Source organism: Dryas octopetala, chromosome 3, assembly GCF_963921425.1.
Source record: "Dryas octopetala chromosome 3, drDryOcto1.1, whole genome shotgun sequence".
Lineage (NCBI taxonomy): Eukaryota > Viridiplantae > Streptophyta > Magnoliopsida > Rosales > Rosaceae > Dryas > Dryas octopetala.
The window spans coordinates 8,993,381-9,019,175 of record NC_141368.1 but is presented as its reverse complement, the minus strand read 5'-3'; the positions used below and the strand labels follow the sequence as shown (position 1 = coordinate 9,019,175).

At 34.1% G+C, this 25,795-nt stretch overlaps 2 protein-coding genes across 4 annotated transcripts; one reads left to right on the top strand and one right to left on the bottom strand.

Annotated features, from left to right (window-relative positions):
* The first annotated feature begins 6,908 nt into the window (after positions 1–6,908).
* On the top strand, positions 6,909–9,167 carry LOC147290542 (Heavy metal transport/detoxification superfamily protein). 2 transcript variants are annotated; one of them, XM_086235153.1, is made up of 3 exons: positions 6,909–7,259; positions 7,686–7,761; positions 8,442–9,167. In XM_086235153.1, the coding sequence occupies exons 1-3, from the start codon at positions 7,254–7,256 to the stop codon at positions 8,846–8,848; spliced, it is 489 nt and encodes a 162-aa protein (XP_086091279.1). In that variant the 5' UTR covers positions 6,909–7,253; the 3' UTR covers positions 8,849–9,167. The 2 variants fall into 2 exon arrangements, with proteins under 2 accessions (XP_086091279.1, XP_086091280.1); XM_086235154.1 differs by having other exon boundaries at positions 7,418–7,761.
* A 7,943-nt stretch (positions 9,168–17,110) lies between these two features.
* Positions 17,111–21,475, bottom strand: LOC147290541 (1-aminocyclopropane-1-carboxylate synthase 1-like). Of its 2 annotated transcripts, XM_086238371.1 has the most exons (5): positions 21,466–21,475; positions 19,786–19,949; positions 19,544–19,675; positions 19,215–19,375; positions 17,111–18,182 (listed from the first exon to the last, which is right to left on the bottom strand). In XM_086238371.1, the coding sequence occupies exons 1-5, from the start codon at positions 21,473–21,475 to the stop codon at positions 17,111–17,113; spliced, it is 1,539 nt and encodes a 512-aa protein (XP_086094497.1). The 2 variants fall into 2 exon arrangements, with proteins under 2 accessions (XP_086094497.1, XP_086094498.1); XM_086238372.1 differs by lacking the exon at positions 21,466–21,475 and having other exon boundaries at positions 19,786–19,995.
* Positions 21,476–25,795: the final 4,320 nt, after the last annotated feature.

Sequence of the window (25,795 nt, the reverse complement as noted above, 5' to 3'; positions counted from 1 at the left end):
AAGTGCTTATTTAATTGGTTTAAAGCACTTCTTTTTTTTTTGCCAAACACCATTTTTTAAAAAAATAAGTGCTTTTATTATTTTAAAAGCGCTTTTGGCCCTCCTAAAAGCAGTGCCAAACGAGCCCTAGAATGGTAATATCATTCACACCCTTTCTAAGCACTTGCATGTGAATTATTCATTCTCATCCGTTGGAATAAGCATGGGTATGACATTCCAAACAACCTATTCCGAAAACCAACCCGAGTCTCATATTAAATATCATTCAATAATCAATATTCTCTTATCTGAAAAAGGATTAAAAATCATTAAATAATTGTTGAATGATTTCTATGTACACTTATTTGTATCTTTATCTCTTGAAACTATAATTTTGTCTTACTTCACCTCTTGAAAATTTAAAGTTATCTTTTTCCTCTTAAAAGTTTATCTTGTGTTTCACATAATTCGAAACCGTCAAGTTTGTCAATTTCTCTATTTGAATTGATGATGTGGCATCTTGTAGCGAGACAATTTCGTCGTAACTAAAAATGGTGGCATTGATGGACTTGACCGTTTCGGGTAATGTGGAACACATGATAAATTTTTATGAGATAAATTGAGATATTAAAATTTTAAAGGTGAAGTGAGACAATTATAATTTTATAGAGTAAATATGCGAATAAGCATTCTATGTATTAATGTATGGGACTTGGAATCAAGCCCACTGGACTATATTTCTGTATGTAAGAAATTCGTGAAGGGACAAGATTCATATAGAACAAAGCCCATGCTATTAGTTTATAGGTTCATTTGGGGGCCCAGTCTCAGTCCTTTCGACTACACCGAAGAGCAATGGACCCTCATATATAGAGAACTTGTAAACCATGGTCCATGCTTAACTTTTTTTTTTTTGTTTTTGTCTGACCCATGCTCAAGTTAGAGGTTTGAGAATTTGGCGGGGAGGGGGCGAAAAGTACTATTCAAATCAAATTTATGAAGAATATATATTTACAAAATTTAAATTATTCGGAAATATTTTAAAAATAATCCAAAATATTCGATACCATGCATGAATGAAAAATATGAAACAGAATTCCACCAAAAAAAAACAAATGAAACATAAAATATTGATATACTATTCCAACAAACATTTCCAATTTGAGCCACGAAGATACTAATACTAATACCACGTTAAAGTCTTAGAATTTAACTCACCCTTAAAATTAACTTGTAAGGAAAAAATTGTCTCAGATTTATACATTATACAACTCAATTATATTTGGGCAATGTACTTATCAATTTATCATTCAATGGTAATTAAGTAGTAAAAAATGAAACTTATAGTAATTTTTATAATTTGATCGTGACACTACACTGCAAAATAAATAAATAAGAGAAATTACATAAGAAAAAGACACGAAGAGAAGACATTTAGTATTTTTCATTACATAAACTTTAAATTGAGATTATACTATTAAGATTAAAACAAGTAAAAACAGAAGAAAAAGAAATCCAAATCATGTATCGCTTCCAACATTTGGAGGGAAAAATTCACTACCAATCAGTCAACAGGCGATCGCACTAGCAATGCTAGAGTAGCTGCATGCATGAGGAGATTAATTAGATGTCACATGCATACACATGTGTCTGAAAATTTAGAGCCTTACAATTCTTCTCTATCTGCAGGTTGTGGACCTAACTACACGTAGTGTCCATGCAAAATTTATAGAGTAGGCGGCTACGTGTGGCCTATATATCCATCTGTCATATATTTTTGCTGGATTGGGAATTTGATAAGGAAAAGATTCCAATATATATATATATATATATCAATTAATGTCACCCAAACAAACACCAAAGAAATTAATAAGCCAGAAAAGTACAGTAATGCAACGTAAAGGAGTACTATTTAGTAATTTTTTAGGCAGTTAAAAAATGAAAAATTTACTAAGCCACTCAATCAAATTCACCCAACATGAATAATTAACTTTAAAATGAAAAATAATTAAATAATTAAATAATTAAACAAAAACAATAAACTAAGGTGGTGTACCTGGCGAAGCTGGTGACCGCCATGAGCTCCGGCAGCGAGCTGACAGAGGAGTGCAACCTGCTGAGTGTGGCACATCGTCTCCTCGATCCAAGGTCGAGATCGAGCTCTAGGCGACCTCCGATCGGGTCCCTTTCCTCATTCTTCTTCATCCACCCACACCCCCTCGAGAGTCCTTCTTCACGTCCCATCCACCCACCTCACTTGAATGGAACCCGCCCAACTCACCAAAAATGGCTCCACCAAGACTCATGAACCTAACCCACCACTATTAACGGAAGAGCTACACCCATTAACAGTTGATCAATTGGTCAAACTTAACATAAGGGTTGCATTCGCTACGTACATTAACTTAAATTGAAAACTACATGTAATATATTGAATAAATTGAAACCTTATGAGATAATTAGATTAAAAATAAAGACAAACTTTAGAGGGTTACTTTGTAATTAGCCCTACAAATTATATTAATTTTTACTTTCACTTAACTGTGTATCTAATGTAAACCAAAATACTAAGTCTACCCTCAAAACATTACATTTTAAATAACAAAAGAAAAAACCAATGTAATTTTAGACACAAACACAACATTATATCAAACAGTTATAACTTATAACTTATAAGTAAGCCATCAATCTTATTATTATTTATACAGACATTAAACAATTGTTTTTTGTCACAAGCATTAAGCAATGAAAAAATAATCAATAGAAGTAAACGATCGATCTCATTTTGGTCAAATAAACTCATTCACATATGTAGCTAGCTAGGTAGGTAGGGTTGGGATGGGCAGTATCTATCTTCTGATTCTTCTTCTTACCTGCTTAAAGTAGTCATGCGAATAATGATGATCGAGATTATTAATTTAGTCCAACGTCTAAAGTCTTGCCTTTTAATTCTGTTTATTTAATTATTAATTGCATGCTTTAATTTTATATTCGATGGATAGCCACTCATTCTTGCAGCTTTGGTTCAAGACTTGGGTCTCGAAATGAATGAGTGGATCGATCCCTAAAATGTTGCAACATCAATTAGCCCTATTTTATTGGAATAATGTTATATTTACCACATTTTTATATCATCTCACGTGTCATTATTTTATTGGACATAGTTTTTTTTATTAGGTTTTTAGTATCCAATAAGGTATCATGTAAGTTGACTGGTATGAAATTGTGGTATAAAAATGTGGGATATCTAGCACTACTAATTCTATTGTGATGACGACATCTATTTTTTATATGAATATGCTGTAAGAGTGAAGAAATTCACTCTTTAATCTTTATTATTATTATTATTATTATTATTATTATTATTTCAATAGAAAATTAAGATTAAATACCAAATATCAATAGTTTTTTAATAAAGCAGTAAGACACTAATTTTTTTTAGTTTAGGTACTAACCTAGTAAAACATTTTAGATTAGATCACAAATCAGTTTGTTATACAGTTGTAACTGTCGAACAGTTACAGTTATAATTGTCGAACAGTCACAATTGTGACTATTTAAAATTTATAAAAAATCAAAATTTTTAAGGGTTTCATACTTTTGATTTAGGTTTGGGGATGAAGTCCTATAACCCAAAGACTAAATATTAAAGTTTAAGCCTTGCAAATATTGAAAAAACAATAAATCAATAAAAAAGTTATGTCTGTTAGATAGTCACAGTTCGATATAACCATGTTTTTTAAAGTTGGTACCTAGACTGAAATTTAGTACATAAAGTGAAATGACATAAATGTTTTAGTAATTAAAATAAAAAAAAACATTATAATTTGGTAGCTAAAGTCAATGAACCTTTATTTCAACCGATAAATTTTTGTATTATATTTATTTTCTGTTACATTCTAGAATTTTTTGTTGGATGATGATATATTGTCATGCAGGTGTGTGGTGTGACCACTAGGCCTTGTGGTCCCGTGCCATTTGACCCTCTTTGATTGTTGCATCATGGAATAGCATCTTCTAGAATTTGCAATTCAAGATATGATATGATCATTCCCATTTTTTTTTTCTTTCAATATCATTTTCTTTTTTCAATTTTAATATAGAGAAGGAAAAGTTAAGATTGGAATTATTACTGTGAATGTGAAAAATAAATGCTCAACCACTTAGGCTCCGTTTGGGATTGTTGTGGAGTACTCAAAAGCTGCTGTAGATGACAATTATCAATCACTCACAGCAGTTTTGGTGTTGGGTAAAAAAATGAAAAAGTGCTTTGTCCCACAATTCTCAACTCCCCACAGCAAAAAAAGAAACAAGTTTGTAGGTGTTTTTGAAAGCTGCAGTGAATCACAGCAACAATGAAAATTTTATTTTACTCATAATACCCTCATTTTAGTAATTATAAATAATCACAGCAGTTTTACATTACAATTTACCAAACACCTTCATACTGTTTTTTGTACTAATAACATTTTTGAAAATATAGTTTACCAAATACTCAACTGCTTTACTTCACAGCTGACTCTACTTCACAGCTGTTTTACTTTACAGTTGTTTTTTTCTCACAGCAATCACAAACTAAGCCTTAAACTAAAAGTTTATGTAGCCGATTCTTTGCTTTATGATTAAGAAAATATTGACAATTAAAAAAAAAAAAGGATTGAAAATTCAAATTTAGGATCTCTTTTAGGAAATAAAGAAAAATACCATTATACAAATAGCTGGTTATAATATGAACAATTTCTTCTAAATAATTATCATTTGTAAAATTTTCTTAAAATGTTAAACCCGCACGCTTAAAATTAATGATTGTATGTCTCAAAACTCTCATAAACCTACTAGATTCTATCATTCTAATGGCTTCAAATCATAAACTCCTAATCCAATTTACCAAACTCACTAGCCCAAGCACTGCAAGGTAATCTCTCATAGGTTTTGCATTATTATTCTAATATCTTTGCATTTATTTCTGTTGTATTTTATGTAAATTCAATGTTATATACTTATATCATCTCAAGGATATTATTGGTGATTAAATGACGAATTTAGATTTTTTTTTTTCTTAGAAGTCTTTTTTAGGAACCTAGGACAGAAGTATGTTGAGTTTGAGTGTTTGACACATTGGCATTTGATTATGCACCCTGAGATCCGCAACGTGTACACACCACTGGCGGCATTCTATATCAACGGCCAGAATGCATCGCCGCCCGGATTGTGAAAACCCGCAGATGTAAATTTGACAATCGACTAGAGTAGTGGGGGCCCACAAACCCTCCGCGGCCCAAATTGACAACTACACCAAACCGAACCAAACCAACCCAAAGTCCCAAACAGCTTAACACCCCGATCGAGTACATTACACGCGCCACCCAACTGCAAGTATCCGATCAAAGCCCAAACGACAATGGGACCCACACCTGTGATTTGCCATGAGTTCATATTGTCATCACGTTAGCAGCAGCCTTTACTGTACGACGCTACGAGTAACTTATGGTCGTTGTCGTTTAGCCATTTTATCGACCCAATTGGTAAATAGCAAGGGGACTGCTTTCCTTTTCTTTATTTGTACGACAATAGTCACAATACATAGTAAATGGGAAAGAGTTGGTCGTTTCCTCACATGGGTATTGCCGTATTGGGACCCTTTAGATTAAAAACGAGTGTCGTAAATTTCTTTTTGGTAAAAACAAAGCTACACATATAAGTAATTAAGTAGGTACTTATTTGATGAACTGAATATAGCTAGTCAGGTAGTTACCATCTATAATTAGGTACTTATCATGTAAAAGAATATATATTTTCGTACTTATCAGTGAAAAGATTCTATACTTAGGTACTTATATCTCTATCTTTTTACAATCTTTTTTTTTTGTTCCATATCTTTTTACAATCTCTATGTCTTTATACTATAATGCCATACAAACGTATATAATCATAATTATAGATGAGATTAGATTCGTTCAAGTTAACCCTAATCAAAAGGTTTTGGGAAGCAAGAGCAAAAAACGTTGATTACCACATGCTTCATATATGTTCATCTTTGTAAGTATTACACTAACGGATCATCCTAAAGTTGTTGAAAACGGAATTGTGAATGCATGTATAAAAATGAATGATAAGGCTAAAGTAGGCTAATCTTAATTAAGGTGATAGGTTGGTTGGTGAAATGCAATGAAATATGAATGAGAACGAAAATGGGAACGTGAATGCCAATGCCAATATTTGGTTGAAAAAATGAGAATTAAAAATGAATTTTTAATGATCAATTCCATTTCATTCGACTAAACTAAACTTGTCTAAAATTTAAAAAATATTGTATTATATAATATTACGATACCTTGTTATTCTGTATATAACAATTTAATTTCCATAAACGCATATTCATATTGCTCAAATTGAAAACCAACTTGAATTATTTTTTGCATGAAAAAATTAAGGAAATTTTGAAGAACACTTGGAACGCTCGAATAACTTTGAAGAAATAACTTAAGCAAGCTCAACACAAAAAAACTCAAGAACTCTTTATAAAAACTCAATGTGTATGAAGAAGACACAAAAATTAATTAAAAGAAGAGAGGAGTGAGTTATTTTGAGTTACGGGTTGTAATAACTTTAATGGATTAGGTGACATGGAAAATACAAGAGTCACATAAAAACCAGTTACCATCGATTGGTCAATTTTCCTTTTAAGATTCCCTAAGGGTATTTTGAGGTTTGAAATTCAGAGCAGCCATTCAAGGAAGGTGATATTACAATGTTCATATACAAAATTGAAAAAAAAAAAAAACACTTATAGAGGCCAAGAGTGAGTGTGACGCGCCAACTATTCGCGTAGAGAAGTGACTAGAGATAGCGATGCATGATGCAATGGTATACAGCGTAATGCTCCAAAAGGAGCCATGGGACTGACTGTATTAGCTCCACTGGTTTTACCATACACAATTCTTCAACACGTTCGTACCCAAAAGCTTTCTCTCTCTAGCTTTTCATTTTTCTTTTTCAACCCTCTAATTTTCTCTTTCCTAATCTGCATTGCTTGTTTTGATTCGGATTTTCTGGTACCAATTAAGTGTCCAAACCCCATCCTCTGTTCTCTATCCTTTTTAACAAAGCATTATTCGATTTCGTCTTGGCCTCTCCATCGCTCTCTCTTTTCTCTCTTTTCAACACACTCATTTTGCAAATTGCATACCCCTGTTTCCATTTTTTCCAGCTCTCTCTCTCTCTCTCTCATTTCTGGTTTTGCTCTGCATATCACTGAAAAGAGAGCATTAGAAATGAAGGTCTGGAATCTGGATTCCCACTTTTGAAATTTCTGAATATTCATTCTTTTAGTGTCAAGTTTTCCCTTTTCGGTTTTGATTCTTTAAGAACTTTTTTGGGTTCTGTTTCTATTTTTTCTTTTTCCCCTTTCTGATTTGTTTGTTTTAAGGAACCCAAGGCCTGGCTGCTGATGGGTTTTGCTCAAAATCTGAGTTTAATTCATTTCTGGGAATATTTAATCAGATGAGTCCTAAGTACCAGATAAGTCTCTATCTGGGAAGGGTCAAATTCTGCTTTTGCTTATTATAGTTTTGGAGTCTTCATAAAAGAATTGTTCAGATTTAGAGTACTAGTAGTGCATATGTCTATGTGACTGACTGACTGAAGATGTTGGCTTGTTTGGATTCTGAATCAGATCTCTTGGTGTTTTTGATTTGTTCTTGCAGAAGGTTGTACTGAGATTGGATTTGCATGATGACAAGGCCAAGCAGAAGGCCCTGAAGACAGTCTCTACTCTTTCAGGTGCAAAATCTGAAAATCATTATTTTATTCATTTCATTGAAGTTTCTTCTTTCGAGTAAAATGAATGATTTTGTTGATAGACAGAAAAATACATAAAGCCTTACCTAATTTCTCTTGTCTGATTGTTTTGATGGAAAGTTGTGGTTGGAATTCTCTACTTTAAATTTAGTTTCCAAAAGAAACAAGAGATGGGCATGGAAAATGTATAAAAAAGAAAAATCTTTTTGTTCTTATATATCCATGACAAGTTGACAACTTGGTTAATAAACAAACAGAAAGAAGAGAAAAGAAAAAAGAAAGAAAACTTTTTCTCCAAGGCTCTTTTCGTGTATGAATGAATTGCGGCGAAGATGACAGCTAGCTACTAGCTGGTATATTTGATAAAGGTCTACATTAGAAATCTGTGATTGAGCTCTGATCTGGGTTGTGCGATTTATGAGCATAGTGAAGGACTAAGAAATGTGTAGTACAAGTAATATAGGTAATGAATTGAACGAGGTCATTTTTGAAGCAGCCTGTGGTCTGGTTTCAGCGGGTTTTAAACTTTTAGTGCAGGTGCTATTTTTGGTCTCTGCAAGTTGATATGTCTAGCATTACTTAAAAAATTGAGTACAAATTGAGTACCAAAAAGACATGAATTAAGAATTCTGAGTTAATTGTTTTGATCTTGAAATTTGTAGGCATTGATTCCATCTCCATGGACATGAAGGAGAAGAAATTAACAGTGATTGGATCTGTGGATCCGGTTAATGTGGTGAGCAAATTGCGAAAGTATTGGCCAACAGATATAATTTCAGTAGGACCAGCAGTAGAGCCTAAGAAAGAGGAACCAAAGAAGGAAGAACCCAAGAAAGAAGAAGGAAAGAAAGAAGAAGAAGCAAAGAAGGAGGAACCCAAGAAAGAGGAGGCCAAGAAGGAAGAAGAGCCCAAGAAAGAAGAGCCAAAGAAAGAGGAAGAGAAGAAGAAAGAGGCACCAGACCCTGTCTTAGAGCTTGTTAGGGCTTACAGACAATACAACCCCCACATGACCACATATTACCATGTGCAAAGCATTGAAGAGAATCCAAATGCTTGTGTTATTTGCTAAAGCAAGTATCCCAATTCCCAGACTGAGGGACTCAAAATCAATCTTCCCAATGCCGATAGGAGGCCGAACCCAAGAAAATAGGAGCTCTACTTTGTATATAGAAGTTCATGCCTCATTTAAATGTTCAAGCATTAGTAATGTGTGCAGAGCAAATAAAATGAATTCTAAAATTTTGTTTTGATAACATAATTGTATTTCATAGTCTTTGTAGTGTCTTGTACCACAAGTGCTTCCTTGGGAGCTTGAGCCAACCAATTGGTATGGGTTTTGACTGTGGTAAAGAAAATGGTAATTAAATATCTTTCTCTTTGTTTTGTAATTAATCTTGTAGGACATGGGATTTAAATAAGCAATAGTAACTCTCACAGTCTATGAGTTTGGTAGTGGGTCATGTGGGTGTATTCCTTTCAGGTGTTTCTTTGTCTTTGTCTGAGGCTTGTGCTTTAAATGAACTGAAGGCTCATGGTCCTTCTGAGCTTTGTGGCTGTCATTGAGTTGTCTTTATTCTATATAAGCAGTTGCAGGGTGATGGACCTCATGGTCCCATGGATTAATGGTCGGTTTAGTAATCATCTTTTTCTCTTTTTATTGGTCAATGACTGGTGGCACTAGTACACTGCTTAATTGGATGGCATGTATAAGTTATATAGCTGATGGAACTTTCTGTTTGAAGAATATATCATGGTTTGTTTGATTGTTTGGAGATCTTTTTTAAGCTTTTCCAGCCACTTGTTTTTAGAATTAGTTTTTACTCAAAAGAATTAGCTAGCGTCAAGTCCCATTTCTGATTTGTGTGATGGAAGATTATTAGTTGCTTCAGTATTATGCATGGTGGTTCAACAAGCTTCCAAGGGTAATTAACCTTTGAAATTACTGTTATTTTATTATAATTAACAACAGTAAAGATCGAACAACCCTTTGCTTCTGTGATCCACATGATCACCCTAATTATTAATTTGTACACTCACATATATAGTACTAATTAATTAGAAGCATGTGTCCATTAAAAAAAACTAGAGGCATGCATGTGATTGAGTCTCATTTTATTCTTTGTATCTGTTCTCATCCAGTCATCCTATAAAGTGGCAACATATATATGACCGTACAAATATTCTTCTAACGAATAATTAAATTTAAGAAAATAAAAAATAAAAAATCGTATAGAATGGTGAACATTTAAGGTAGTGTGTTTTGAAGGCAATGCAAGATTCAAGACCAAATTTCGAAGCAAAAATATTTGTTCCAATGGATCTGGTCTTTTTTACTCTTCTGAACAACCATTTTCATTGGGTTTCATGAGGATATGGCTGAAGGTTTTTTCAGTTTTTCAAGCCTTCAACCCAAAGAAAGAAATAAAGAGGACAGAGAAATTTAATGGCTCTCTTTTCAAGTGATCAACGATACCCTTAAAATTAAGCTAAGTTACTGAATACATGGCATGGTCAATCCAAGTCATAGCATAGTCACTGAAAGCATGGCATGCATGGGGAAGACAAATGACTGATGAACCATGTAAACCACATCCGGTGAAATTTTATGCCATAGTCAGCCTGGTATTTACATTGTCAAACTTCTGTTTAGACCATATATACAGCCAATGAGTGTAGGCCCGACTGGTTCTAAGCATGCCAACATATATTCGAGCTTGTAATTTTTGTTTATTTGGGCAAAATGGATAAAACTTGGGTTGAGTAATTTTTCGACCTTCTAATTGGTTTATCTAACAATTGTATTTGAACTCGTAACTTTAAGCTTAATAGTAAATACTAGAGAAGAGGTCTAATTAACAAGGCAAATGAAATTGAAATAATCAGACTGAATATAAAAACACAAAAGCAAATTATAATGAATTTTGAGAGGGTCAACCGATTAAGTAAGAGGCAAAATCAAGCAAATTAAGTTGATATAATCTCGACGTAACTTGGAAGAATCTAGAAAGAGGCCAACTTTGGCCTTAGGGAAGGGTCTGGAAGGTTGGTTGCCAAAAGTTGATGACAACCATATTTCCAATTCAAGAGAAATCCATTTTTCTTTTTAGTATTCCAATTTCAAGAAACAATCTGATTTTCCTTTTTGAACTTCAAGTTCATAATCGCTAATTATAGTTATCACTAAAGTTGTTCTTGGCTTAACAAAAGCAAAATTAACAAAGAACTAAAAGATATTTGAAGTATATATGTGTTTCTTTACTTTTCGCATAATCATTTGTCACAAGTATCAATTTATGCAAATTCAATAATATTAAAGTTGATTATGAGATTTGGAGGTATGTGGCAAATTAGAAAAATGGGGTCCTCGATCCTGTGTATATTCATATGTTTTTTTTTAATCGAATTATTCTTATTATTTAGGTCTAATACAATATATAAGATGTCTATAAAATTTAAGGACTTAATTAAGAACATGAAATAGTTATTTCACTAAATTCTCTTTAAGACCGTCCCTCAACAACGTACTTTTTATGCAAACTGAGTAATGACAAGTTCGCACAAGCAAATCTTGCACAATGAGTGATATTATGCCAAAATTTTTTTGGTCGATATCGTTTGTGAAATTGCCAACCATATATATCAATCCATCAGCTTCAAAACCTTGTAAAGATAAGCATGCATTTTCTAGTGATAATAATTATATTCCCACTTGGAGTACTGTCCTTGTGAGATAGGATATATATATATGGCCAGGGTAGACTTTATGCTATTTTGGATGAGAAGGACAAATACCAATTTAGTGTGACTCTGTATTGTGTAATCAACATCAAGTTTATCTTACCCCATTACCACCCAGTACAGCTCAATCAGTGATCAATAATGCAATATATAAAACAGTAATAACTAATAACTGCAAGGATATATACATGTCATGTATGGTTCTTGTACAATATTATATATAATGTATATATTTTTTTAAAAAATCACATTATATTTGTACATTATATTTGTACATATATGGTTTATCATCTTTGTCTAATAAATATTAAAGTAAATTACTTTAAAATCTATTTTACAGTCCTTAATGATAAACAAACTCACCTAAAAAGTTATAATAATAAATATGTACCGTCCACTTTATACAAATAAAGTTGACGTTATATTTACTTCTATATTTTTTGTGTCGAAAGCTCGGTGGATTTTTTTTTTTAACTTGGCAAATTACCGTTGTCGCACAGTAGCAATTATGGAATTTAAATAGTTACTGTCATGCAGTGACAATTAGTAACAGTATAACACGGGTAATGTTTTATGCAATTAAAATAGTTACTGTCGCATAGTGGCAAGAGCCGAGCGCTTAGTGAACAGTACCGAGCGCTTGGTGAATGATATCAAGTGCTCAGTAAAGATACCGAGCGTTGTGTTCATTAAAGTGAACCGGCCTGTTACTGTATTTTTACAAATAAACCAACTGATCATGGGTTTTTTCGTTTTGAACTTAAAAAAAAACCCTAAATATTATTGGAAAAAGGAAATAATAATTTACAATTCATGTAGGTGTATGTATATATACAAACAAAATATAAAAAACACATTAAAAAAGGATAATATTATTGCAGTAAAGTATTTATATATGCTACTCAGCTACTGCTGCGTTGCAGCTGGCATGGCTACATTGCACATCACCATGAAGTTGACATATATAGCCCTTTTCCCACTAACTTCAACAAATTAAGAGACGTGCCATATTCGATCATCAAACATATATAAATCATGAGAATAACTTACCTGCCGCTATAAGCTGTTATAGGGAAGGTGTTATCCAATTAGAGAGAGAGAGAGCAAGTGACATCCTCTGTTACAGGTAAGTTCTTCTCATAAATCATTATTTTAACAACGTACGTTATCTAAACCAAAAAAATAAGGACCTATTTGGTATCTTATTCAAAAACTATTCCTTTTTTAAAAAACAAAAAATTATATTTAGTCAAGAAAATTTTTAAAAACAGTTTTTAGAAAAATTTCAAAAATAGTCATTTTTAAAATATGATAAAACATTATTTTTCTCTTTTTTTTTACACTTCATTCTTCCTTAGTTGCAATCATTTTTAAAATTTAAAAATTATTTTCAAATTTTATACCAAATAAGTTTTTAAATTTTAAAAATTGATATTGAAAACTCATATTTTAAAAAAATCTTAATTTTTTTTTTAAAAAAATTTGAATAGAATACCTGATAGCTTGCTTCCAAGCTAGCCTTGCCTTATATAATAGTTGTTTGTTGCCATGGCCCGAAGGAACCTTAAGCACTTGTACAATGCTCAAGTCAAGGCTCTGGTCAACGAGTAGGATGGAGCCTTGACTTGAGCATTATATTAGTTAAGCGTGCCATATATATTGAGGGAAGGGAAAAAGGGCCTCTTTCCTCGCCCGATGGAAGAGGTCGATCCCCTATCACCTTCGGTGCCTTCTTGTGGTCCTTCTCTTTAGCTTTTCCTTGGCCTTTAGAGCTAGTTGATAGGCCACTTTCCGCATCCGATGCATCGAGATTTCATCTTGGATTTCTAACCTCTAGCCCTATCAAGCAAGGGATTCTTCGTCGAATTCGTTTAAGCCATTGCAAATAAAGAATTGGTGGAACTCCGCAACTTGTTAGGAGTAGGGGCTTTCTTGTACGCTTCTTTCCCCCTTTCCTTTAAAGCGAAGTGGAACCTTTGGAACAAGCTTTGGGTCTAATCGGAGGGTAGAAATTTCTCCCACGACCTCGATCGCATATTGTCTCATGTACTTCCCTTTGCCTTTCCGCTCACGCACTTTTTTGTTTGTTTCAGAGCCGGAGCGTACTAAACTCACTACGTACCACACCACCGGGCGGCTCGCCTGAATTTCGAGTCTTTCTCTGCCGCCAACTTGACGTCGTCGTCACCTGCAAGATAAGGCCAAAAACTTGACTTTACTAAACAAGCGAGAAAAGCTCTTTCTATATTTTTAGTAAAGCGCGCTAGCTGCAATCAAACTAAAGCGCACACTAGAAAGTGCTTCGAAAGGCGCCGGCTTCCTTCTTACTGACAGCACAGCTACGTGCTGACACTCAATTAGTAGCGCTGGCACGTCACTCGGCTCCTCGGCTCACTTCGGTTGCAAATACTTTCTCCTTAGGCGCATGTCTCAGCAACACAAAACGAGGGTTTCGCTCATTATAGGACTTGACCAAACATCTCATGACACGAGCTAACGACAACCATGCAGCACCTGTATGAAAGTAAGTACCATACCGTTAAGGACATGTTTTGTTGTTCATATGTCAAGGGCTGGTAAGGTTTTGCGCGTTGTATTGAATTAAACCACATGCTCAACCGCTTGTGCAGGCCCCCGTCAATTCCTTTGAGTTTCGGTCTTGCGACCGTACTCCCCAGGCGGAGTGTTTCACGCGTTAGCTGGGCCCCTGATCTGCGTAGACCAAGGGCGAACACTCATTGTTTACGGCATGGACTACCAGGGTATCTAATCCCGTTCGCTCCCCATGCTTTCGCACTCCAACGTCAGTAGGGACCCATAGAGCTGCCTTGGCTTTTGGCGTTCCTTCGTAGATAAATTTAAAAATAAAAAAAAGGCTTACTTTTAAAAAAAAAAATTGAAAAAAAATCTATAAATTTCAATCGTATATATGATGAACTGGTCTATCCCTGGTGATGATCATATCGTGTCACATTTTTCATAAAAGATCGAACTAACCACCATGTCACATATAGTATTTAAATATTTCATAACTTCTTGTCTTTGCTATATATCCATTTGTTTGCGGAATGTTTTAACTTATTCAAGATTCTCTAGCTATTGTGTTTTAGTATTAATTTTAGAGATAATTAGGTTTAAGTCTTTTAGAAAAATAGTTTTTAGATGGAAATTAGAGGTGTTTTAAAATTTATAAAAAAATCATTTTAATTCATAATAAAGTCCTTTAATTTATAAGAATTTTTTTTAATTCATAATAAAGTTCTTTTAATTTATAAGAAAATTCTTTTAATTCATAATAAAGTCTCTCCTCGATTTGAAAGATATTTCTCCTCCTAGGTTGTAGAGTGAGCTTTATAGAAACTTCATGTTAGGTTTTAACTCTGCCCGAAATTTCGTAGTTAAAACCTAACATAAAGCCATAAATAAAAAATTGTAAAAGAACTTGATTAAAAACTCTAAATCATCATCGGTGGTAGTCTAAAAAAAACTCATAAAATAAACAAAACTCTAAATCTCCCTTAATTTTATATTTATGTTTAAAATTACATCAGGACTGTTATTAAACATAAATATAATGAGCACCGACAAGTTGAATGAGAACCATAACTTAATGATTATTGTAGCTTCAAAACAGGTGGTTCTTTTTATTAGAATCAAATACAATTACCTTATCCGATCCTGAAAGGGGAAAAAACAAAACGCAATAAATGACTGTTGAAATGATTTAATCAGTGCAACATGAAGGACTGAGTTAATTAATGACATGAATTAATTGCGACAACAAGTGGTATCAGAAGCCGATGGTTTTATCGAAATCACCATCACGTTGAAAACAACGCTCAGCTGGACGGCGAGACAAAGCTAGCACAGCATTTAGGACTCTAGTGCTGATCGAGCTTGGCAAAATAGACGTGATTGCATGGTCTTTTACTCAAATAATAGATCTGAAGCCATCAATGGATAGGTTTACCGGGACATCAAGCATGTCACTTTCGGCTTCCGAACCAAAATGAACACAAGCAAACATGTCCCACGGTGGGTCACCTATGTCTCATCACCATCTATTCATCTACATGAAAATGACTTCAGATTTTACACCCCCCACTTCGGTTCACATCACACCAAACTAATTGTCGTTCACCTTCCACCAGTTTGGTGAAAAATTGTGACCTTGTAACAAGGACCAATACTGCATATACATACACAATCAGATATTGAATGATTTACGTATACATACGCAATTAGGTATTGATTGATTTACGTAAGAAAGTAAAAACTTTCGTATAGCAGAGAAAAAAAATAGACAAACATGATAAATATATACATTCATAATAAAGAAGTTTATTTTGTCCTTTCTCAATCTACATGACATGCCAATATAGCAAAGGAAATACTCCATCATATCATTCTTAATTCTTTGGTATATGCTCAATGAGGCCTCCTCTCATAATGTTGTACGTGCATTCCATATTTATGGGTCCATGGATATGTTCTATGAAAAAACTTGTGGGGAAGATAAAGTAGGTTATTTAATTTAAAATTGAAAACAGGTGAATAAACAAATTAATTGATAATGCTATAGCAGTCACATATCCATTATCTACACTAATTAAGAAAAATTATGTTTGTTTGTATATATACATAATAATAAGCTAGCTTCATTCCACTCTTAGTTGTGGTATAATTGACATGATATCATCATCAGTTTTAACATTATGTTATGAGTAGTCATTGTGACTTGGAAAACTCTCAAATTGAGTCATATAATATATATATATATATATAGATTGTGACGATCGATTTTAATTATATATGATGATGATGTATATTGAAAGCCTGTGGCATGCATGATTCGGTTGTTGGTTGTCATGCTTAATGCCTTATTTGTTTACTACTAAGCAAACAACACAACCAACGTGCATATGGCTATGTATGATGTCACATTATATTGGCCTTTATATAGAAAAAAAAAAATTCAACTAATCTTCAATTCGATCCTAGCTAGTTATTGAAACCCATTATACCCCATCAAATTATAAAACAACAAATTAAAAACCCCATTAATTAGAGAGTAGAGATACAGAATTGCTTTACATCATCAGCTTTGAAGGCACAGCATGCGCACGATATAATACAAAATTTCAAAGATAAAATAGTGGTTGAGACTTGAAATATATATAGTGACAAATAAATCTTACACGGCAAACATTAATTTTAATCAATAATCACGCCATTAATTGCTTAAAATACATAATTAAATCATTTCAATATCATTCTAGCAAGCTAGGGTTAGTTGTCCATTAATGGGCAACCTACCTACAATTCTACAAACACAAAACACTTAATTATCTGCTCCCATTAAAAAAAAAAAAAACCTTTTGATGAGCTGCACGCCTGCACTCATCAGGGTAAAAATAATCTGCTAGCATAATGGGTAAAAATTATCATCTGGGTACGTTGAAATTCAAAGGAAAAACATAATTATAATCAACCTCGATCAAATTAGGATATCAATTAATTATATATTGTCCAAGCATGAATGCAGTCATGATATATATGTGGCTGGAGAGGACCATATGTACTACCATGCAGTTTAAGTCTTTGCTCGAAGAAGAGGCGAGTGGGGCATTGGAGAATGAGGAGACATCATGTGTGGCGACATAACAGTAGCACTCTCTTGATGATGATGATCATATCTTCTTAATGATGAAAAGCTCAGCCGTAGAGTGCTTTTCCAACGCTTATTACTAGTACTACTACTCTTCACTGCCACTTGTTCAACATGATCTTCATCCACATTGCTTTTCTTTCCTTTCCCTACGAACGTTCGAATCCTCCTAAGAGCAACTTCAACCGTCTCCTCGTCCATGTTGGCGAAGCAAACCCTAAACCAACCCGGCTCCACGCAGCGGAATGAGGATCCGGGCGACACGTTGAGCTTCACCTCGTTGACAATCACGCGCCACAGCACCATCTCCGCCTCGAACGTCTGCTCTCCGAGCAGGCTTCTCAGGTCCATCCAGCAGAAGAGCCCGGCATTGCTTTTCAAACAATCGATTCCAACCTCTTTAAGCCCCGCGGTGAAGGCCCCGTGCCTCATCGCGAGCCTCCTGGAGCTCGTCTCCAGGAATTTCCAAACAAAATGTTGGTCGGAAAGCATGGACGCGAGCAGGTGCTGGGTCTGCGACGAGACCAGCCCGAAGCTCGACATCTTCCGGCCGCAGCTGACAACGGCGTCGTTGTAGGAGTAGACAATCCCGACCCGGAAGCCCGGGAGCCCCATGTCCTTGGACAAACTGTAGACAATGTGGATCAAGTTGCGGTTGCAGTTGCAGTTGTTTTGTTCCATGTCTTGTATGACCTCGGAAACGCACGTGAACGTTGGGGAGCTGAAGACCGTGGCGGCGTAGATTTCATCGCAGACAAGGTGGATATTCTTGTCATTGATGAAGGTGACCAGGGTTTGGAGTGTGCCTCGGTCCAAGATGGTGCCCAAGGGATTGGATGGGTTTGTTATGATCAAGCCCTTCACGTTCATGTTGTCGTTTCGGGCTTTTTCGTAGGCTGCTTCCAGAGCTGCTTTCGTTATTTGGAAATTGTTCGAGCTATCACAATCCACTGGGATGATTTGGACTCCAGTTCTCCATCCAAGGTCTCTGTAAAATCTGCAATTAATCCAATTCAACTTTAATACTTAGTTATTAAATTGATTGATTAATTATAAGCTTATTATAAAGTAGCTTAATTAATTAGTGATTCATAATTATCACTAATTTGGTCATGCTAATTGTGACCCACATGGTTTTGAACTTTTGATGTCCAAGTCTAGTGTGGTCCAGGGCCATGAGTAATTAATGAGAATGGAAATTGGAGCTCATCGAAGAAGTTTAACATTCTTGTAAAGATTGAGACTTTGGATTCATAATGCAAAATAAAACTTGACCATGGAAAGTGTCCAAACATCCAGCTGTAAACTAGAGACTCTGTTTGAATTATCATCGATCCAATGTGATCGAATGGTTGGAGATCAATGCGTATAGTTAGGTCTATATATAGTAAGTGTCAACCAGGTAGTCAAAGAAATAAAAAAATAAAAAATAATAATAATTATATGCTTACTTAATAATTGAGTGCAATTGACCAGATATGCAAATTATTCTTTGACCTAAGTATTATTAAAAAAGCAAAAAGAAAAAAGGAAAAAGGAAAGGAAAACTACAAGTCTACAACTCTCTCTATAGTCTATATGTCTGAGTTGAAGCGGACCAGTTCACCTTGAACCCAACATTTAATTAAAGTAAAAAAAAAAAAAAAGCCCAAATAATTTCAAACCCATGACTTGAAAAAATTATAGAGTATAACCGATATACCGACACGTTGTATAATCAATCTAACGTATAAATTTATCACTTAGACCCTTTACAATTCCTTTCTACTAAATTCTTCAACCTACTGCTATATTCTTTGCAAATTAAGCACAAATAGTCCACCAAAAGATAAAGAGAAAACACAACAACCAAGCAAATGGTGGCTGGCTTGCGCTCAACTATTTGGATATTACTTAGCATATACCGTATCTTTTTTATATGAAGAGGGAAAATTCAAACTTGAAAGTTGAAACCAAACATTTATTAATTAACAACTAATAAAAAGCAACATGACATGATAGATATGGTAAAGGGATTAGTAATTCGTACGCTGGATAGTAAGGTGATGGAACAAGGAAAGCGTCGCCGGGGTCAGCCAAACAAAACATGATGAGCTCGTTTGCTCCGGTTGCTCCACCGCTCATCACTATGCGGTCCGGATCAAATGTCACTCTGCCTCCTCTGGCCTTCGACATGAACATAGCAACAGCCTGCAAAATTAATTAACATCATGCATGTTATTTAATTAATGTCAATGCATTAGTTAAATTATTGTTAATTAATCCATGCCATGCATGCATATATATGTCTCTCTCTCTCTCTCTCTCTCTCTCTCTCTATCTCTATATATATATATATATATATCTATGTAAATATACCTTTCTGAACTCTGGAAAGCCATGATAATCTTGGAAGATAGCCACCTTCCTGAATTCCTCAACTCCTTCAGGTGTGCAAATGGAGGCCTTTGGATTTTTCCTTATCCACTCTTCAATCAAATCAAAAGACAGCTGCAAAAAGAAACAAAAGTAAAACCCGTTTTGTTAATTATGTTACATTTTAAGGTGCTCAAAAACACTGTAATTGGACTCCAAAAACTTAAGCTGACAGCACAAACTACCTGGTTTTCTGCGAGACCCATTTGGATAACCCCCTTGGGGTTTTCAGTGGGGTGAAATGGGTTATTATCGTACGCCTTCCACCCATCGAAGTAAGGTGTGTTCTCACCATGCCCGTCATTGGTTGCAATCTTGGACAAGAGCAGGCGATTCTCATCACTTACAGCTGATGATGATCCCATTTTCTTTGTTAATCCAAAGAACCTACGTAGACTATAGCAAGCTAGCTAGCTAGCTAGGAACTGATGCTTGAATTTTTAAGTAGCAGTGAGAGTTTGATTAGAAGGCAATGAATTCAAGTGTGAGACTAATGGTGAGGTGGTTGTGGGAATTTATAGACAAATGGTGGAGGCCAGATTGGCGAAAGCACTTACAGCATGCATGTACAGTGTGTGTAGGAGGAACTAGGGAGCGAAATTTAGAAAGAAATTGTAGTCCATCAAAATTCAAAGTCCAAAATGTGGAAAAACCGACCCCTCATAAATGGAAATAACAGAGTTTAATTGTGGGTACGTGTGGGTGGTTTTGGTCAATGAGCGTAAGGGCTTGCGTGTTATTCATGATCATCATGATCGTAATATATATCAGATAGCCTGCAGGGCGGACAACCACGTGTACATCAAGAGCAGTGCACTACTTGTAATTGTGGTCCTTGTTCACACATATATTTTTTTTCCATCTATACATAGATGGTAAACTGTTTGATTTAATTTCCCATTAATTAGGTATTTTGTATATTTGGGCGAGTGTTTGCGTTTATATTTTCTATTAAGGAATATGAAGCTTCCCTGAAGCAGCATATAGGAGAGAGAAGTAGAGAGGAAGATTTTGGTGCTGACTTGCTGACTGCTATGTAAAGTGGGACTTTTGTCGGTTTTGGACTTATATATGCTCCCATGCTAGTTAATCCACAAGACTCACATCCAAAGTACGACTTATGTTTTAAAGGCCACTACTATTTCTCGAGGTTCCTTTTCCTTCACGGTTGGCCCTCGTGGTAGGGCATGCTTTAGAGTTTAGATTCATAGGTCCCCACAAGTTTCCCATTTTGGCTTCCACGTTTATGGGCGTATTTACGTTAATTATGAGGCGTTCACAAAATTATAACTCGATTTTTGTACGTGCAAATCACATCTAACTAATATTTCTCTCACAACATATATATAACTTTCATTATATATATAAAAGTGAATTTTGCATAATCTCGTACTTCTTCTCTCATAGTAGGAAGCCGTCGTTATAACTATGATTTCTAAGTTTCACATAAGCAATGAGAAAGATGTTCCATAAAGTGATCGGTTGAGATGATTCCAATAGCATTACTGGAAAACTAATTAATTAGTGATTGACAGCGAGAAATTTAGATCTAAGATTTCACGTTCCAGATGTGAGCTAATTTGAAGTCACAACAGCGTGGTCATGCAATTAAAGTGGTCCCAAGTGGGTGGACAATGAAGCAAAGTATAGTACAAAGGGCATGCCACATATGTATAGCTGATGACACGATCTCAGACCGTCCATAAACGTTTTTGTTTAGTTGCTTACGCGGTCGAACTGTGGCCAAGGAAAACGTGGTCGGATCTGTTGAGGGGTTACCTCTGGCTACCCTGCAGGGGTAGTACAAATTTCAAAGTTTAGATTGGAACGATGAACATTACTCCCCAAAAGTGGTATGCACCAACTAAAGGTCATCATGATTTGCTTACTTGACTTTAACAGATCATATATATACTCACTCATCACTCTCATTCCTCGCCTTGACTTCATAAGCTTTCCTTTCACATTTAGCATACGTACAATTGCGTACTTCTCATTGTCATATTTATTATTTAGCCCTATTTACAATAATTTCGACTTAGCATGGCATATTGGCATTGATTACTTTCATACTCAAAATATTTCACCTTACCTTATTTTATAAAGAGTAGTATTGTTGTCTTTTTAATTAAACAGTTGAGTACATTAATTAATCTTAAGCTCTAATTCAAGTAGTAGAGCCTAACCCGTCTAAAATCAATCAGAACCATCTAGTTCATCATAAATTTGTTTTAAGTCGGTTGAGTTAAGAACAACTCGAACCTACAGCCAGGTTGGCCCGCCTAGGATTAAGTCACTCAAACTCATGACGGATTTAAAATTACGCACGACTCCTTTTTAATTTTTTTTTAAAAGTAACTTATTCTTAACAACTTAAGAGATCTTAAAACTACTCAATTAAAAAGACAAAAAAATTAACAATTAAATAACGTAATAATAAGAAGGGCATTCTCTATGTGTGTCAGGCACATGCGTCAACGAATTTGTAACTCTGAATTGAACGCTCGGTCTAGAATTATATCTGCAGCGCAACTGTACGGACTAAGAATTTTTTAGTAAATTCTTGGTTCAAATATTATCATAAGCAAAGAAAATAAACAAACCAATTGGCACGGTATTAGTTAAACTATCACTTGTGGTCAGTTTCAGATTCAAATATGGTAATTTCATGTAATGAAACTTCAGTGCTTTGACCCTTTCAAAAAAAAAAAATAATTAGAGTTTTGACAGTAATAATTTCAACATAAGTAAAAGCAAATTCCCTTAAACAAACTCCATAAGTCATCATTAATTAGCTCAATGGAGTGTCCAACTTTGCAATGGTACGTTGGTTAGCTAAAAGGTGTTGATCGAATAGTGTTGAAAAAAGAAAGATCATTAGGAGGAGAATTAATCATTAATCTAAAAGATTTACGTTTTTTTGTTTTGTTTTGTTTGGACACAAAGATCTCGATCAGTTGACCTTGTTATTTGCAGCTTGATGGGTTGGTGAGTATCTTTACAATACTACCTCTGTTTCAGACGTGCCTCTGCAAATTATGGACATTTTTTATGGATAGTGCTAATAAGACTTTTTTTCTTTTAAACAAATCCGGAGTGCTAATAAGACTTAAGAGCCAAATACATATTATTATTGAAGACACAAGTCCAGAAGTCCTTACTAGCTAGTGCAGTAGTACGTCATATATATATGAACCAAATTAAGTTCATATATTCAAAGAGGTTGGGGTAATAAAAATACTTTTATATATCCTTGGTGCTTTATGTGTATTTGGTTTGGATTTTCTGTGTTTGTGGCTTCTTAATGGAATGGTTTCCAATTGGTCAAAAAAAAAAAAAAAAGAGGTTGGGGTAATAAAAATACTTTTATATATCCTTGATCAAAAAATTATATATCTAAACTGCATGTGCATATATCGATGATTATATTATTGATGCATACAATGCAAATCAATTAACTGCTCTAGTCTTTTGACCATCCAGAATGAATGATCGAGGCAACTAATTAATGATTAATCAGTGATTCGGTGGGCTTGACCATAGATTCATATATATTGAGGGTGTCTTAAGAATTAATATCAAAATGCATGTGCGTTGTGTTTAAGAGTTAAAATCTAAATGAAATTTGAATACCAACTGATAATTTTACAATTCTCTGAACGTACTTTTCAATGCTTATGTGAGTGAGCTGAAGAAAGATTCGAGTCCAAAAGCATTTTCCACGAAGTAAAGCTAGGCGTTAATGAAAATAATTCAAAGAGAGCATACTATGTGCCCCCTATGTAGAATTGGATGGATATAGTCCCGGGGGTCAAGCTTTGAATTACAATTTTATCATCTCCTACATTTTCTTCTCTAAGTACACTTTTTACAGAGAATTCAAATTTGGATACCTTTCAACAAAGTACGTGAAAATGAAAAATATATATAACTAAATTAATAATGAACATACTTTTGTTTTACCTAATTGAAATTGGAAATTTTTTTCATATAACAGTTTATACGTGACTTTCCTCTCACAACATATATATTTTTTTTTTGAAGTATGACCTAAAAAATAAACGGTTCGGATTTTGAGATTACATTGTACATTGGCCTAACAAAGTAGTTAGTTTTGTATTAACTTACTAATCAGTTAATTTTAAAATATTTATATATATAAATTTAAATCCTATCATCTAAAATAAATTTTATATATTATAAGAGAAAAGTCAGTACATTATCACATAAAAAGAATTTTCTGATTTGATCCATTGTATATTTGGATAGGCATGTAATCCCACAGCTCAAAGGAGCCGTACGTGATGAGTCTAAATAAATGAAATAAATCCATTTCCCAATTAATGTATGGTCAAAGAGACAATGGTCAACAATCTGATGTGGCTATTGACTTCTTGGTCAGCCTAGGTTTAATTCAACTGGGCCGTCCACGTGGTCTGCTTCTCGATCTGGCTGTATTCCATCGTTCTTTTATTTTCTTTTCTAAGATTACGTACGTTACAACCGAAAGGTGCAACGTCAGAGACGATTTTTATTTTACAAAAATGAGATTCTAAGAATTTCCTATTCATTTATCAAAAGCAATCTTATATTCCAAGTATGAGTACGACTGTACGAGTGAGTTTCTGTTTAGAGATTTCTTAAATTTAAGGGATTCTTCATAAAATAATTTCATACTTCCTTTCAACGAGTTAACTATTTATTTTTTAGGTCATTATTTAAAATTTATTTATGTTAATTAGATAAATTGAAGATCAATAAGGTATCTAATTTTTCTCACATAAATACAGGAACATAATTAATATTTTTGACAAACACTTAAAATAATGACAATTTAATCAAGCAATTAAATATTTTTGATTTATCTAAATTTTGCATGAATAATTATTGAACGGAAGCCTAAAAAATAAACGAATCGTTAAAATATAATATAGAGTACTGATCCTTACGAGAGATTTCATGAATAAGCTAGCTTATATAAGGAATCCCAATTCAATGGAACACCCTATTATTCCGAGTATATATTCAAACCATGAAACAGTTTTAATTATTTTCTTGTTAAATTAGATAAGACAATATACAACGTACCATGGCAATTAATTTGACCCATTTATCACGCACCTTAGAGCAATTTCATTTTCATGTTCTTAACCTTGCGGACAGCCATGCAGCAAGTGATGCCAAAGAAATTATTAACTATATATTCAACAAGCTACTCCAATTAAACCAACAAAAACAGTCACACAAACAAAAATATTCAAATTCACTTTTAATTCATGTTGTTCGATCCCCACAGTGCCGGCTCAAGTATAAGGCGATCGAGCACGGTAAGGGAGGCCTCATATTGAAGTATTTGACACACTATTAAAAAAAAAAACTTTAAATATTTATAATTAGCCAATTAGGTCTCAGAATTTAGAAGGAGGTTTTCCACTTTTTTGTTATTAATAATAATTATGTTTAGTAGAAAATCAGGATATGAAAAACTTAAGAAAAAAAAGCCTCTTTAACTTAAGATTTTTTTAAAAAAATATTTTTAAATAATATATTTAGAAAGCCTTTGTGTAATTTCATTTTATACCTCACTTTTCATTGAACCGCTACTGATTCCCCCACACATTTAATCAAAGAATTCAACACGTACTCGTCAATGCTGTGATAAATCCAGGAACCATGCATCAAGAGTCAACACCAAGTAGTAAAAAAATCATGTATCACAAAAAAGGAAAGTCAGAAAAAGTCGTGCATATTTGCATGGAAATAACTGATTGTGTTCCACATGATACATGTAATGCATGGGTATCATGCATGGTTGAAGTTTGAATGAACGGGTTTCACATTATTTTCATTAAGACATTATTAATCTTTCAGTTTTAATTTTTTTTAAGTACTAATCTTTTTAATTATAATTTTTTGAATTAAATAATTATATACTTTTAATAAAAATGGTACGAGTAAAACCAATATTGATTGAGAAAAACGATAAGCACTTCCAAACATGTATGTATTGCGAAATGCATGTTATGTATATGTTGGGTCAACAGTCCGTACGTACGCATAGCGATAATGACAAATTGACAGGTAGACCGCGGCAAGCAAGCGAGCAATTTCGAGCAAGCTACTGCTGCCGTCCTTATATATGCCTGAATCAAATGAAAGGGCTGGGCTGAGTAGTGTCCCTGTGAGTATCTATCC